The sequence below is a fragment of the Puntigrus tetrazona genome, chromosome 15 (genome assembly GCF_018831695.1).
Source record: "Puntigrus tetrazona isolate hp1 chromosome 15, ASM1883169v1, whole genome shotgun sequence".
Classification (NCBI taxonomy): Eukaryota; Metazoa; Chordata; class Actinopteri; order Cypriniformes; family Cyprinidae; genus Puntigrus; species Puntigrus tetrazona.
The window spans coordinates 8,878,120-8,892,646 of NC_056713.1; the positions used below are offsets into that span (position 1 = coordinate 8,878,120).

The window sequence follows — 14,527 nt, forward strand, 5'->3', positions numbered from 1 at the left end:
AGGATCTTTAAAAAAAATAATGCATTAAATTAAGAAGCACAACTGTTTTCATTGATAATAATAAATGTTTCTTCAGCATCAAATCGGTTTATTAGAATTATTTCGTAAGGGTTATGTGGCACTGTAATTATGCTGAAAATCCAGGAATAAATATTTTAAAATATATTCAAAACAGTTGTTTTAAATGTAAATAATATATATAAAATTGAAATATGTAAAAATAAAAAAATATTTCATAATATTACTGTTTTTACCTTAATTTTTCTTTTTTTACATAAATTTTTACTTTCATGCAGCATCGGGAACATAAGAGACATTTCAGAAATATAAAAACTACCCTTAACTTCTGAACAGTAGTGCATATAAAATATTGTCATAATTATTATTTTGATATTATAACAATTTCATTATAATATTTTTTACATTTTTCAGTATGATTGGTCTAAAATGTTTTAACCAACACCGTGAAATAATTACCATCTGACAAAGTTGTTTTTAATAATAGTAAAATAAGCTGTTTTACTGTGTTCTTGATCAAATAAATTTCAGTTTGGTGACAAAAAAAAAATAAATAAATAAAATAAAATAATTCTTACTAAAACCAAACTTTGAACGGCAGTGTAAATCTCACAGAACTGTGTTAGGCGTATGCTTAAATATTCCCAATGAGGTAAAATAAATAAATAAGTAATTTAGGATAGGCTGTATATGATACATCAGGTTGTTGTCAGGACATTTGTACCGGACAATGACAAAATACTGATTATAATAACTGCAGTGTGGCTCCTCATAGTAATGCATGTGTGAGATGATTAATACCCTTTTCCACCAAAATGGTGCTGGTGCTCAGGGACGTCGCTCAGAATCGTACCACATTTTTACTTCAGAGCCAAATGATGAAATAACTGTTACTGCATAACCAAGTCTTTTTTTTTTCCATACAGATTTTTGGCATATCGCATTCAAATCCATTTCACAGAGGCAAAAAAAAAAACACACACACATTAAATCCAACGTTTTTTAAAAAAAAAAGCATCTCAGTCCAGCGGCTTTCAAATCATTGTTATTTTTGCCATTCTGTGCATGTAACATTATTACATACGAGTCAGCAGTCTGGGACACAGCATATGCATGAACGTGTAAAACATGCCTTGTGACTTTAGCCCCGCGGCGAGACGTGAAGACGTGAACAGAAGTAAAAAGTTCAATTTCTCCGTCGTGCTTTTCCAGCTATTCTTCGTTGCTCTATGAGAAAGTCTCTTGGCATCTCGCTGACTCATTATATCGTAACTCTAGCAGATATGGATATCGACAACAGCGTCTCCACAAACCGATCCGAATTCACCACTGGCGAAAAAATGACAGTACCGGATCCAAATCGGATTTGAGTGCAGTGTGAACACAAGCTTTGCTAAGCAGTCTTTCGCTCGTGGTAATAACCATAATTACAAGATGACAGGTCGCAGATTCTACTGCGTTAACGTCTTCAGGACCAGATGGATAATAATATAGCGGCAAACGGATCCAGGCGTCGTTGTTGATGACAAAATACTTAATAGCGATGTTAATTCACCACAAGAACAAAGAAAGAAGAAAACCGTTGATATTATAGGAGTTCAGTATGAAAAGAATAATAGTAATCAATTCACACATATTTGTAAATAAAATCTTTTTATTTCAGACAGATGGGGAAAATAAAGTGGCTGGAGTAGCTTCGCAGCACAACAAAAGTAGGAGGAAGAGGACAAAACAGGGAGTCAGCTGCTGCATTGCGCACTTCCAGTCAGCTCTGTTGATTAGAATGAACGATCTAGTTCGGTCATGAGTAGTTTTGTAAACTTTAAGTGAACGCCGCCCCTGGTTCCTGGCGATAACGGTGCCTGGTTTAAGACCAGCAGGATTACGAGGCCGAGTCAATTTGGTCCAGGCCAGAAGCACCTTTAATTCATTGGAAATGCGTGGAACAGGGCTAGATTGGACAGCGGCTCCAGCACCAGCACCGGGGTCAGTGGAAAAGGGGTATGAGAGTGGGTGAGTTGTGTTAGAATAGTGGTACTCTGTGGGTTGTGGTATGAGTGTGTAATCCATGGCTGAGGCTGATGCTGGGCTCACGTTTGTGGTTGTTCTTGCGCTGGAAGGGCAGTGTGTGCCGTTCGGAGTCTTCCTCACCCTCTTCGTCTGCCAGGTGTGTGTGAGTGTAATGGTAACTCAAACCTGGACGGTTCTTGTAGCGCTTCCCACAAACTAAACACAAAGGAACACACGAGGAAATAAAGAGAGTTGAGTTGTTTAGGTTGTCGTTTGGTTAATAAAATAAAATAAAATAAAATAAAATAAAATAAACTTTTTTACAATACACTAAACTATAAGAATAAATAGTTAATTTTATTTTAATTCAAGAAATTAAAAGTATTTAAAAATATTATATGTGTATAGTAATAGCTATTACATAGGTGTTGTTGTTGATATTATTATTATTAATTGTAATAATGAAAACTTTTAATTATTAATTTTAGTATTTAAATTATTTTAAATTATAAGTATTATCTTGTATAGTAATACTACTACTTCTACTAATACTACTACTACTACTACTACTACTACTAATAATAATAATAATAATAATAATTAGTAGTAGTAGTAACTTTTGGTTAATTTATTTTCAGATTTTAAGAATGTGAATGTGTGTGTGTGTAAAAGTGATCACTCGACACAATTAAACTTGACGTTAAATATCTCATTATCAGAAGAACTGCATGTTTATATGGCTGTATGGTCCTCTGTTACTTGTTCTTCCATTCCTTTCCCCATGCTGTGTTTAATAATGAATGTAGAATTCTATTCAGTGTTCTTTTGTTTATTTGAGCATGATACTCACTGTCACACACATATGGCTTGTCTCGATCCTCTAGGGATGCTGGTTCCTGTCTCTTTCTCATCCCCCCAACGCCACATGCCTGGACACATCAAAAATCGCATGTAAACACACACAGATTCGTTTACAGTTGGCAAGCAGTCTATTTTACACAGGTGCGGCTAAAGAAGCATTGTTATTCTGGCCTTGCGGAGCCCCCGTCCCACTTCCTCCTTCAAGCTTTAAGCAAATCCTTTACACAGCATTAATTACACCTAGCACACAATTATCGCAGCATCTCTTCCACACACTGCCGGATAACTATGTGGGGTGTGAGAGATCTTAGAGGAAGTAGTGTGCCCCAATTAACAGCACAGAAGGTGAGAGATTCTAGGGACTGAATCGAAGACATTCTGTTTTTTATTCTTGTATTTTTTTTCAGTACTGAATCTCGCATGCATTTCTAAATTACATATTTATTATAGAATTTATATATATATATATATATATATATATATATATATATATATATATATATATATATATATAGTAGTCAAATGGATAGAAAACATTGATCAAAGTTGTCCTAAAAACCAAAATGTGCTCGTCTTGGGAAACTTTCATAACCTTTTTCGATCTACTTCAAATGTATTATATATATTGAGTATTATATATATATATATATATATATATATATATATATATATATATATATACATATATATATATATATATATATATATATATATATACACACACATATATATATATATATATATATATATATATATATATACATATACTGTATATATGACATAAAATACAGTATATATTGTACAAATATTTAGATGTATTTACATATGTATTTATATTCATATAAGTATATTTAATGAATAAAAGCAACATATTTTTCGTAAGCATATATGTGCATGTGTGTGTATTTACATTTGAATTTATATAATGTGCAAATGAATAATTGCCCAGAATGTATTAATTATATAAAACTTAATAATCATGGCCTAGAATATATACAATATTTATGACTATTTCCTCTAGTTTCTGCATAGACAAGTACTGATTTATCATTATCATTACATGCCATCACACATGCCATATTTTTAAATCCACATGCCTTATTTCTCATTTCACTTGTGAACCTTGTATCTGAACAAAAAGTCTTCCTTCTTCAGGCTGTGGTTATTTCATGCCTTGAATGCATTTCTGTACAGAACCACTTACGATTCCTGCCTTTCATGTATGTGGGGTTATAATTACAGATGAACTTCGCCATGTTTTCAGTGTGCTATCACACATCAGGTGTTGTCTTTAAAGTGGTATTAAAGGAGGTTTTTCACGGCTGTTCGGAAGGAGCTGCTTTGAATCAACACAAAGCCAGTGGAACGCAATGATGAAAGCTACACAGGGATCAAACCTGGAGATGTGCTAAACAGCCATAATGGATCAATGGCTGATGAGCTACAATGGCCTGCTTTGTTCAGACAGCAGCCTTGAAGAAACAGGAATCCTAGATTAAACAAAGAACCTGCAGGGCTCTCTGCAAACCTGTGATATATTAATACAAAACCTTGGGTTGCGGGTTTAATTGACAACAAGAGCAGAGTTTCTCAACTGGTCAGCTTCAACCTAAAAACCTTTAACATGTTTGCTTTGACAGCAGGAAACAAAATAATACCGAATGTAAACGATCGAGTGTTTCTGACAATATAATACCGCATAGTTCTGAGAGCGAAATCAATTATCTATTCAAAATCCATTGCATCGAAATTATGATCCAGACCCATGAACTTTTGGCTCGGTACTCGAATGTTGAAATGAGTTTTGAAGCAAACAAGTTGAGTTTTGAGTAATCAGCCTACAATACTGTATGATTCACTCTTGCATTAGTATGATTCATGCTAATTAATTTGTGGCTGCAGAACATGTTATAGTTTCATGTGTTTTACCCGTCCTTTGGTGCGATTCTTGCGTTTGGGAACATCCTCCTCCATCTCATCCATGTCCAGCTCGTGAGGAAAATCACCCACCAGCAGCTTCTGTGACCACAAGGAAAGACCAGCACGTATGAGTCAGATGTTCTGTACGAACAACGCTAGAATGTCAAACAAGCTGGTGCAGGAAAGACGAATGGGAGAATAAAGAACCCTAAGAAAAACCATATGGAAAATATTCTTTATATTAGTTGGTAATGTAATGGTATTAAAGGTGCAACGTATATAGGATTGACACAGAATGGTTAAACTAGGATCTGCAGTCCAAATTCAAAATATTGGAGACAATACACAGGTTTTTTTTACACCTGGCTCCTTCTCCTCAGATTTGAGACAAACTACACACGAGTGCACATGGCAATAAATGAAATTAAATACGCTGAGTTTTCCACTAACTGCATACTGCACCTTTAAGCAATTCGCCCAGGTTTATCCTTTCATAAGCACACACAAAAAAATGTTTTTAAGCATCTAGTTGAAACAGTCTTTTGAACATGTAGATGTTGTTATATAAGATGCAGTGGATAATGCTAATTATATTACGGGGGCCGTTGAATGCTTGAATCTGATTGGCTGACAAACATTCTGAGGCGTAATTATTTTCATGGAAACGCACGGTGAAGGTAGTTCCGGGCAGCTGTTGACCGCATTACAGTTTCGTATCGCCAATTGTTTTGAGTCATTTCAATGGTCCTTACAGCAAAAGATCCAAAACCCACAATGACAACGGCCAAAACAAATAAATATAGTAAACAGTGGAATTAAAAAAGAACTGACTGTGTTCATGTTTCTCGCTCTCTATCTCTCGCGCATATAAAGTTTGCACGCGTTAACATAAGTGTTAATGTTCTTAGCGCTACTCTGATGATTTTATCAGTAACATAACACTACATGACTTCTCACATCAAGCGAGGTAACAACAACACTGCTGTTCAGGAAGAAAAATGTACTTCATGTTTCACTATAACTAGAGACATTGCTGCTGAACACTAGGTACTCTTTCTCTGAACTTAGAAATCTGCTCTCATAACTTAGTTATTAACTGTATCAGCCTGCTATCAACGGCTTAAGCCTCCATTACTGTGTCAATCCTATATATACACCATTACAAACTAATGTTTACTGTGAACTAATATAATTCATAATGTCGTTTTCATTATGATTGTCCTACTCATGATAGATATATAAGTAGATATTATCTGATTGATGTCTTTTGATGACAGTATAAAAAAAAAAAAACTAAAAGATTAGGTATAACAAATTCCATGCCCGGAATTATTGGCATGGTTAAACAATCTGATCATCCCAAATAACGCGTTGTTAACATAAAAGATCCCACTTTATATAACTAATATGTACTTCAAATAATAAATGTAATGTACGCACGCGGGGTTCTGTTTATTAACCGCTTGAGAGCCGGAAATTACATAGAGCCAGGCAGAGTAGAACTGAAAGCACAACTAGATGAATTAGAATGGAAGCCGTATGATTAAACATTTGAAGTTTCACAAAATACTGAATAATTTTTTCATTATTGATTGTACATCATACAAAGGTCTAAATTATCGTACAAATCTGGCAACACTGTGTGAATTATTTTTCTAATAATTCAACGGCCCTTCATCAGTTATTCATTACATGTCATGTATCATTAATGCGTATTGAATGGAAAAGGTTTTAGGGTAAATACCTATGGTTATGAGTTTAATCAAACTATTACACTGCGTCAACGCCAACAAGTAACACGCGAAGCAGTGGCAATGCCATGAATTTAAACCCTGTGTATGTTTTGTTTTTCTCCTAATAAAATCACACCAGCTTGTTCTTCTGAAGTATTTCAGCTTGTTCACCTGGAGTATTATGGGGAATTGTTTTTGTTTAAAATAATGTCATACCAGCTTGTTCTTCGATTTAGCTTGAAACTTATTGAGGCCTAAAGCCCTATTCACACCAAGAACGATAACTATAACTATAAAGATAACGATGTCCACGCCAAACGATATGGTAAGCGCACATGCGTTAAATTTTTCAGCTCATTATGGCAGGATTGGCTGTCAATGTTTGTATTGTTTAGCAGAGAAAATCGTTTCTCTGTGCCTTTGTTATAGTTTGGTGTGGACTCTGCTATTCTTCAATATTTAGAATGATGTCAGCGTTATATTCATAGTTATTATCCTTTGTGCGAACAGGCCTTTAGCTGTTTTACTGAAATGACGTCGCACCAGATTGTTCTATGTTTTCACTTGAAGTCTATCGTGATGTTTGCTGTTTTTGTCCAAAATGGCGTAACACCAGTTTGTTTAACGCGAAGTATATCGAAGCCTTGACTGTGATGATTGCCTAGCAAGTGCACAACTGTAAGCGCACTCAAAATATACGGCTGTGGGAAGTGAACAGCAGTAGCAGGGAGGCGCACAGCTTTTTAACTCCTGCTGGGGCCTGAGGCGAAGCAAGCAGCAGGATCACAGGTCCACTCCCAGGGGACGAAACGCTCTAAAGAGTGACTCTTAATTGAAGTGCTAATTGGTTAACTGTCCACCCCTGGGATAGATGTCATGTTGCGTGCAAAACAGGGAGGGTGGTGACACTAGTGACAGCTCCATCGACTGACAGGCGGGTTCATTAGGATCTATAAGCATTCACACGTCGACGCGGTTAAATGTAAGTACCTGTAAACCCCGAGACGTTGAAAATGTGCAACCGCACTCCGCAAAAATCAATAGACCAACTTTGTCAAACGTACTGACATAGACACATACACAATAACAAAAATACACTCACAAACATACACACTTTGTGGTTAACAAGGAAGTCTGCCAGTGGGGGCGTGTCAGCCCTGCAGGGATTTGTGTTACTGCCAAAAAGAGACACAAGTACTACAGAGAAACCAGAAGGGGAGAGAGAGGAAGGGAGAGGAAGACGGCAAAAAAAGCAGAAAGAAATGCTGAATGGAGTGGTGGGAAGAGCGTTTTGGGTAACCAAAAACAAGACATAGGGACAGTGTCTCAGTGTGTAGTTTAGTGTGTACTTCAGGGCAGTGTGTGTAAAACCTTCTTTATCTAGTTGACTACTGTGTTGTGTTTACAAAACTGGGAGGAAACCACAGTTAAGGAATCTTTCTTACCTGGCATTCACTCATGGGTTCCTCCTCTTTTGTTTCAACCTTCTTATCCAGCAGTTCTCCACTGAGGAGTGACTCCAGAACAGGACCCTCAGGAACACCCCCTTCTTTCTTTAGTGCTGCTTCATAGTCTGGACACACCGCAAACAATTGTCACGCCAAGGCATTTCTAAAACACTAGGTCAGACAGTGTTTCTGTCATTTGTTTAAAATCTTAAAGTAAAGAAAATGTACAGAAATTGCATGTAAAACCATTAACGGTCTCACACAAAACCTATAATTTAATGATAAAGCCATAGCCATAGCAAAGCAATGAAAAAAAACTGTAGTTCTGTTCAAACTGTGTGTTTGCAAGATTATCCTGTCGAAAAAAAAAAAAACAACATATGTTGGTTGGGTATGTTTGAGCTGGTCCTAAGCTAGTCATAAGCAACTAGCTCCTGCTCAGGACCAGCTAATAACCAAATCAGGATCATCTTAAGCCAGCTCTAACCAAATAAGGACCAACTTGAAGCAGCTGCCATGCTTCAAAATGTATCTAACCATGCTGTTTTTTTTCAACAGAGAATATAATACCAAGTGTCCCAAAAAAGGGTCTATTAAAGGGTTACTCCAGCCCAAAATGAAAGCGAAGAAAATACTTTTTGTATGGAAATAAAACAAAAAAGAATTACTTTATTCAATGATTCGACACCTTAACGTCACTGTAGAACCATTTTGGAGAGCATCTGCTGGCATAGCATACACTCTTCGGTGTCAATCATGACGTTTCATAATATTATGTTAACACTAGAACTAATCTGTAACTACCATTTTGACTGTTCATGCTAGACTGAACTGAATGCCATTTTTGTCATATTATATTTAAAATTCCAGGTTTTACAATGTCATATTTTATGATGCCATCACCCTAAAAAAATATATTTTTGGTAATGTATAATTGTGTAAGAGCTAGACCTCGCTTGTTCTCCCGGCAAACAAGAGAGCAAATGGCAACAAATATGAAACCGTGCAGAATATTCTGTTAGATAAAACATGTTGAATTTTGGAAATTATTATATATATTTTTTTAAATACATTTTTACTATACTTTACAGCGCTCTGGAGTTATTGGAAGTGTTTGGATTACATGAATCAGAAACGATTATATATAGCCACCAGTGGAATCATAATGCATCAATAAATGGAAGGCCATTATAATGGCTGTTTTGCGTAGCATTGCAGTAAGCTATTTTTGATTTCATGCAACCAGGCTCTCAGCCTAACATACCTGGAACCATGGCACAATAGTTTTTTTTTTTAACAAAAGGGAATTTCAGCTTAGCACTAGAATATAAAAACCAACTCGAACAAAAGTTGCTAGGCAACAGTGAAAAGTCGCAAAAACTGAAATTATACGCCGTTTGTAATGCAAACAGCCATTTCACCACTTTGGCCATTCAAGGTAGAAATACTGAAAACTCTGTTGTGTTTTGTAATTTTCTAATAAAATAACAACATTAAAACAAAATATACACAAATTTAGGAAAAGTCAGGGTATCATAGCTATATTGGTTGTTTTTTTAGTTCTAGTGTTGAACCAATGATAGCAGATGGACTTTTCTGACCTTGTCTTTTATATTTTTCTGGACCTTGACGGTGAAATTTACTTGGCAGTCAATGGGACAGTCACAAGTCTCCTGGTTTCCGTGCAAAATATGTTAAATTATGTTTAGAGGATGAGCTTTTACGAGTTTGGAACGACATGGGGGTCAGTCACATTTTAATTTTAGGATGGAGTATCCCTTTAAATTGAACTGTTATGCATGTATTTTTTGGTTATCACCTTAATATAACTTCCTAATATCAGAGCACTGTAAAATGTGCATTATTAAGGGTCAAATTTAGTTTTGACATAACAATGCTCAGTTTTGATGAGAATAAAAGACTTATTGCAAAAAAACCACCTTTCTAATTCCAAACTTATTTTGGTCTTTTTAAAAATACAGATCAAGTGAATATCAAAGGTTTCTGGTACTGCAGTTCAAAGATTCAAAGATTTATGTTTGTCTTTCTCAACACCGACTTTCTCTCTCACCGATTTTAAACTCAATGGGTCCGAGACGTGGATCTTCTAAGATGTTTAACCGTCTCTTCTTTCTCCAACAGCGTGCAGGATAAGTATAGAGCTGCCCCGGAGCCACACCTGGGTTAAAAAAAGAACAAGAGCCATTGTTTAAACATCAAAAACTTGACCTCACAACAGAAATCCCCAATATAGTGAGATGTGTATATACTGTACACATAAACACACACCTGGCCCACGATGGGTCTTCTCCATCCATATGTAGCAGTTACTCTGTGCTACGCCTGTTTGGGAGTCAAGAAAGGGCAGGCGCATGGAGCGTTCAGCACAAAGTCGAGCATTATAACTGCGGCAGTGCTCGATGGCCTCACGGTAAAACTCCTCACCAAGACTGGAAACAATTAAAAAAGGGGAATGTCTTTACAAGTATGCTTGATTTCAGCGCTCAAAAAACAATATTTATTATTTAAAGGTCCCATGAAAATGAAATCATTCTTCATCCGTGCGTTTGAAGCCATCTATATGCTAGTGTACACTTAAACATTGACCAAATTCATATTTTAGCACATATGCATTCAAAATTAACCAATTTTTACCCCTACTGGGAAATTAGAGCAAAAAATATCGATGAGTCACGTTGAGCTAAACAAATTTCTTTCCAAGTCACTTCAAGGGGTCTTTAAATTTTCATCCAGCTATGCAGAGAACTCTTTGTACCGTCATGCAGGAGGTGAATACAATTCTTGGCTTGCATCTTAACTGGAAAACATCAATTTAATTTCCAGCTCTGTTAAGGATATACTACATGCGCATTGTAATATACTGTACAGAATTTCACTTAAGGGTAAAGAGCTCAGGTGTTAGGAACCGCTGTTTAAAAACACTGCAGCACGAGAACAGCGGTGTGCATTAATGGTTCATGTGGCAAAAAAAAGAGCGCACTCAACAGTTCTGTCCTCAAGAGTATGTTTGTATGCTCGAAACCGGTCAGGACAAAAGTACCGAACAGTGATTTTATTGCTGAGGCTGCACTCAGCAAACTGCTGTATTTGTAAAACAATTTTAACATCACTCATGAATAAGTCAGTAGCAACTGTTATATATTGCTTTACGTATGAGTAAATTTACATTCAAATTTGAATATATGAAAACATATGACTCAAAGTCTAATGTGATTGTTTACATTTTTGCCGGGGTGGATGGGGGCTGCCTCGTGAAAAAGAAGTGCACTTCATTGAATCATTTACTAAAAGCGCTAGTGTACTTCAAATCTTAAAGGTTATTTAAAATTTTTAATGAACCAAATGCCACTTAAATGAGCTTAAAAAGAGCACACTTTCAAAAAAGTGCTTTGTATATTAATTTAAAAAAAATATTACATTTTTATTAAAGGTTTTGCTTTAAAGTACATTTTAAGATTACCATAAATGGTGTTCAGTACGTTCAGGCAGTACATTTAATCAGAATTCAGTAATTATGAATTTATTATATGTAAAGATATAAGTGGAAGTGAAAAAACAAGTTAAACTAACTGCATTTAATATAAAATTAACTCTAATATATTTCATTTAATTGCAATTAACATCCAATTAAGTGTCTGAAAACATTACATTCAGCTCACATGTGGAGTATATTATTTATTTTCTCCTTCTTTTTCTTCTTCCGCTTCGCTCCAAACACAGAGTTTAGCAATCATTATTTAACAGTGCAAAATGCCAAATGACCAATCAAAAGCAAGTATTTCAGAGTGAGTCATGTAATAATGTTTGGCAATGTCATAAATCAAAGTGTTATTGAATTTAGTCCAGATATTCTTTTGATTCTGCTCTAGTTTATTCAGGATTGACGTTTTTCTGTATTTTTCTCTCCCATTGTTAACACAAGGAAAGATCAAAAGTGCAGAAATAATTGGGAGATGCTTAAAAAGGCCTGACAATACTCTCCTTAACCCTGCTCTCCTGCGGTTGCCTTTTCTTCTGTCCTTCTTTGTGCAAACGCACTGAATAAACTCCCTGTTATGTTATAAGCTATTGTAAAAATGAGCCCCATGGAAGTACCGGTGAGTTTTGGGACACAGTCCCCGGTTTCTGATGCGTCATCGTTTGTTTCATAGTAATCAAAAGCACCGGTCTGCAAACCGGAGTGAGAAATGAAGGAAAATTGCATCATGCAACAATGACCGCATCCCTGAAACAAGTCTGATAACAAATTGACAGAGGCTTGAGGTGATGTTGGTGATGTAAGTGTAAAACCATTGTGATTGGTGAACTCATCCGTTTCTCCTTGCGGGGGAATGATGAAGAGCCCTGTGGCTCAAGACTAACAACGCAGTCAGGCTGAAATAAATAACCCTCATTTCTCCAAACAAAATGGCGGCCAGAGCAAAACAACACATTTTCTACCTAATTTAGTCCGTGTTTGATTTTGGGGGCCACATCCTGGTCAATCTACGCAGGCTGGAATCAATCCTCAACATGTGGGTTGAAAAATCACTAAGTGTGCAGGGGCAGTAAATTACAGTGCATCGAATGTCATATGCTCGGGTCCACCAGAGGGGAAATATTAAGTCCTGTGGTGAAGTGCTGTGGGCTCCATTTAAACACCTCTACACTCAGCAGATACTCAGTCTGTGCTCAATCTCGCACAATAGACCAGGCAATATCTAAAGGTCAGCCAGCGAGTGAAAAACAAAGTTTGGCGTCTCTGTGATTATGTGAGAAATTGTTCTTCAGAGAAAGTCCTTGTCAAATGAGCTTTCGAGACTACCAAGGCTTTCCGATTGGAGTTACTGTGCGATTTTTTTAAAACAGAATACTCTATAATGGGCCTCTCCAACAGGCGAAAAGAGTTGGGCACAAAACTGCGGTTCCCTCAACGACTTCCTGAATCGGTGAGATAAGGTGGCTTCTCTTTATGGCAAAGCTTGTATTCATATCCCATGAGCACAATAAAAAAAACTATCAATTAGATTGTAACATACATAAGGAGCCCTGCACCTAACATCCGAAAGAAAAAAATAATATTGAGATTTATTACCAATATACCAATTCGTTGTTCATTTTAGTCAAATAATTTACCCCTATTGGCTTTGAAACACAAAAGAAGATATTATAAATGAAATAATAGTTTTGGTTAACACTGATTTCCATTTAGTTTTTGACTATACAGCATAAGTCACTTTTCAAAGTCTCTTCTTTTGTACTTGTGAATGTATTTGTCTACCAGCACTTTTCAAAGTCTCTTCTTTTGGATCAAGGAGTTTTATTTACATGAATGATGGCAGAATTTTCCTTCTGATTGGGCTGAAAGTTTTAAATAACCCTCAAAGCGCATTTCTCCAAACAAAATGGCGTGCCAGCAAGCATTATGGAAGGATGATAAATTGATAAATTCTACCTAATTTAGTCCGTGTTTGATGGAGAAGCGCCACATCCTGGTTATAAATCTCCATCCAAAAGCTGGAATGGGGAATTTCACTGATAGCTGGATAAACATTTTATTGATTCAACTTAACTAATAAACACAAAACTCACTAAATATATGGTTTATCTGAGGGCAGTAAATTACAGTGCATAACCACGAATGTCATAATCACACTGGTACAAAGGGTCGCTGGTATCTGTAAGGACAAACGTGTAACAGAACATTAGCAACAACGCTTTTTGGTAAGTCCTGTACACTTTATAGTGCTGTGGGCTCCATTTAAACACCTCTACACTCAGCAGATTGATGTCCAGTCTGTGCTCAATCTAGTTACATTAGACCAGGCAATCTCTAAAGGTCAGCCATCCTAAAGTTTACACCCCTGGATAAAAATTCCAATTACTCAAAGTTTGGCGTCTCTGTGATTATGTGAGAAATTGTTCTTCAGAGAAAGTCCTTGTCAAATGAGCTTTACCATTCTGAGACTACCAAGGCTTTTCGATTGGAGTTACTGTTGCGATTTTTTAAAACAGAATACTCTATAATGGGCCTCTCCAACAGGCGAAAAGAGTTGGGCACAAAACTGCGGTTCCCTCAACGACTTCCTGAATCGGTGAGATAAGGTGGCTTCTCTTTATGGCAAAGCTTGTATTCATATCCCATGAGCACAATAAAAAAAACTATCAATTAGATTGTAACATACATAAGGAGCCCTGCACCTAACATCCGAAAGAAAAAAATAATATTGAGATTTATTACCAATATACCAATTCGTTGTTCATTTTAGTCAAATAATTTACCCCTATTGGCTTTGAAACACAAAAGAAGATATTATAAATGAAATAATAGTTTTGGTTAACACTGATTTCCATTTAGTTTTTTGACTATACAGCATAAGTCGATGTGAACCAAATGTATTTGTCTACCAGCACTTTTCAAAGTCTCTTCTTTTGTATGATGAAGAAGGGAAAAGGAGTTTTGGATTTACATGAATGATGGCAGAATTTTCCTTCTGATTGGTTTGGTGACAAGTTTTCATGTAATTAATTGGTTTA

At 36.1% G+C, this 14,527-nt stretch overlaps 1 protein-coding gene across 5 annotated transcripts in view; it reads right to left on the reverse strand.

Annotated features, from left to right (window-relative positions):
- dpf1 (D4, zinc and double PHD fingers family 1) overlaps positions 1–14,527 on the reverse strand; it is a 52,739-nt gene that overhangs the window by 21,552 nt on the left and 16,660 nt on the right. For 3 of the 5 annotated variants that reach the window (XM_043259142.1, XM_043259141.1, XM_043259140.1), the window contains exons 3-8: positions 10,280–10,440; positions 10,062–10,169; positions 7,988–8,115; positions 4,819–4,908; positions 2,879–2,957; positions 2,113–2,244 (exon numbers count right to left, since the gene is read on the reverse strand). In XM_043259142.1, the coding sequence (XP_043115077.1) occupies positions 2,113–2,244; positions 2,879–2,957; positions 4,819–4,908; positions 7,988–8,115; positions 10,062–10,169; positions 10,280–10,440 (698 nt within the window). Of the gene's footprint in view, positions 1–1,654; positions 2,245–2,878; positions 2,958–4,818; positions 4,909–7,987; positions 8,116–10,061; positions 10,170–10,279; positions 10,441–14,527 lie in introns of those variants that run through there. The other 2 variants (XM_043259143.1, XM_043259144.1) reach the window with 2 other exon arrangements.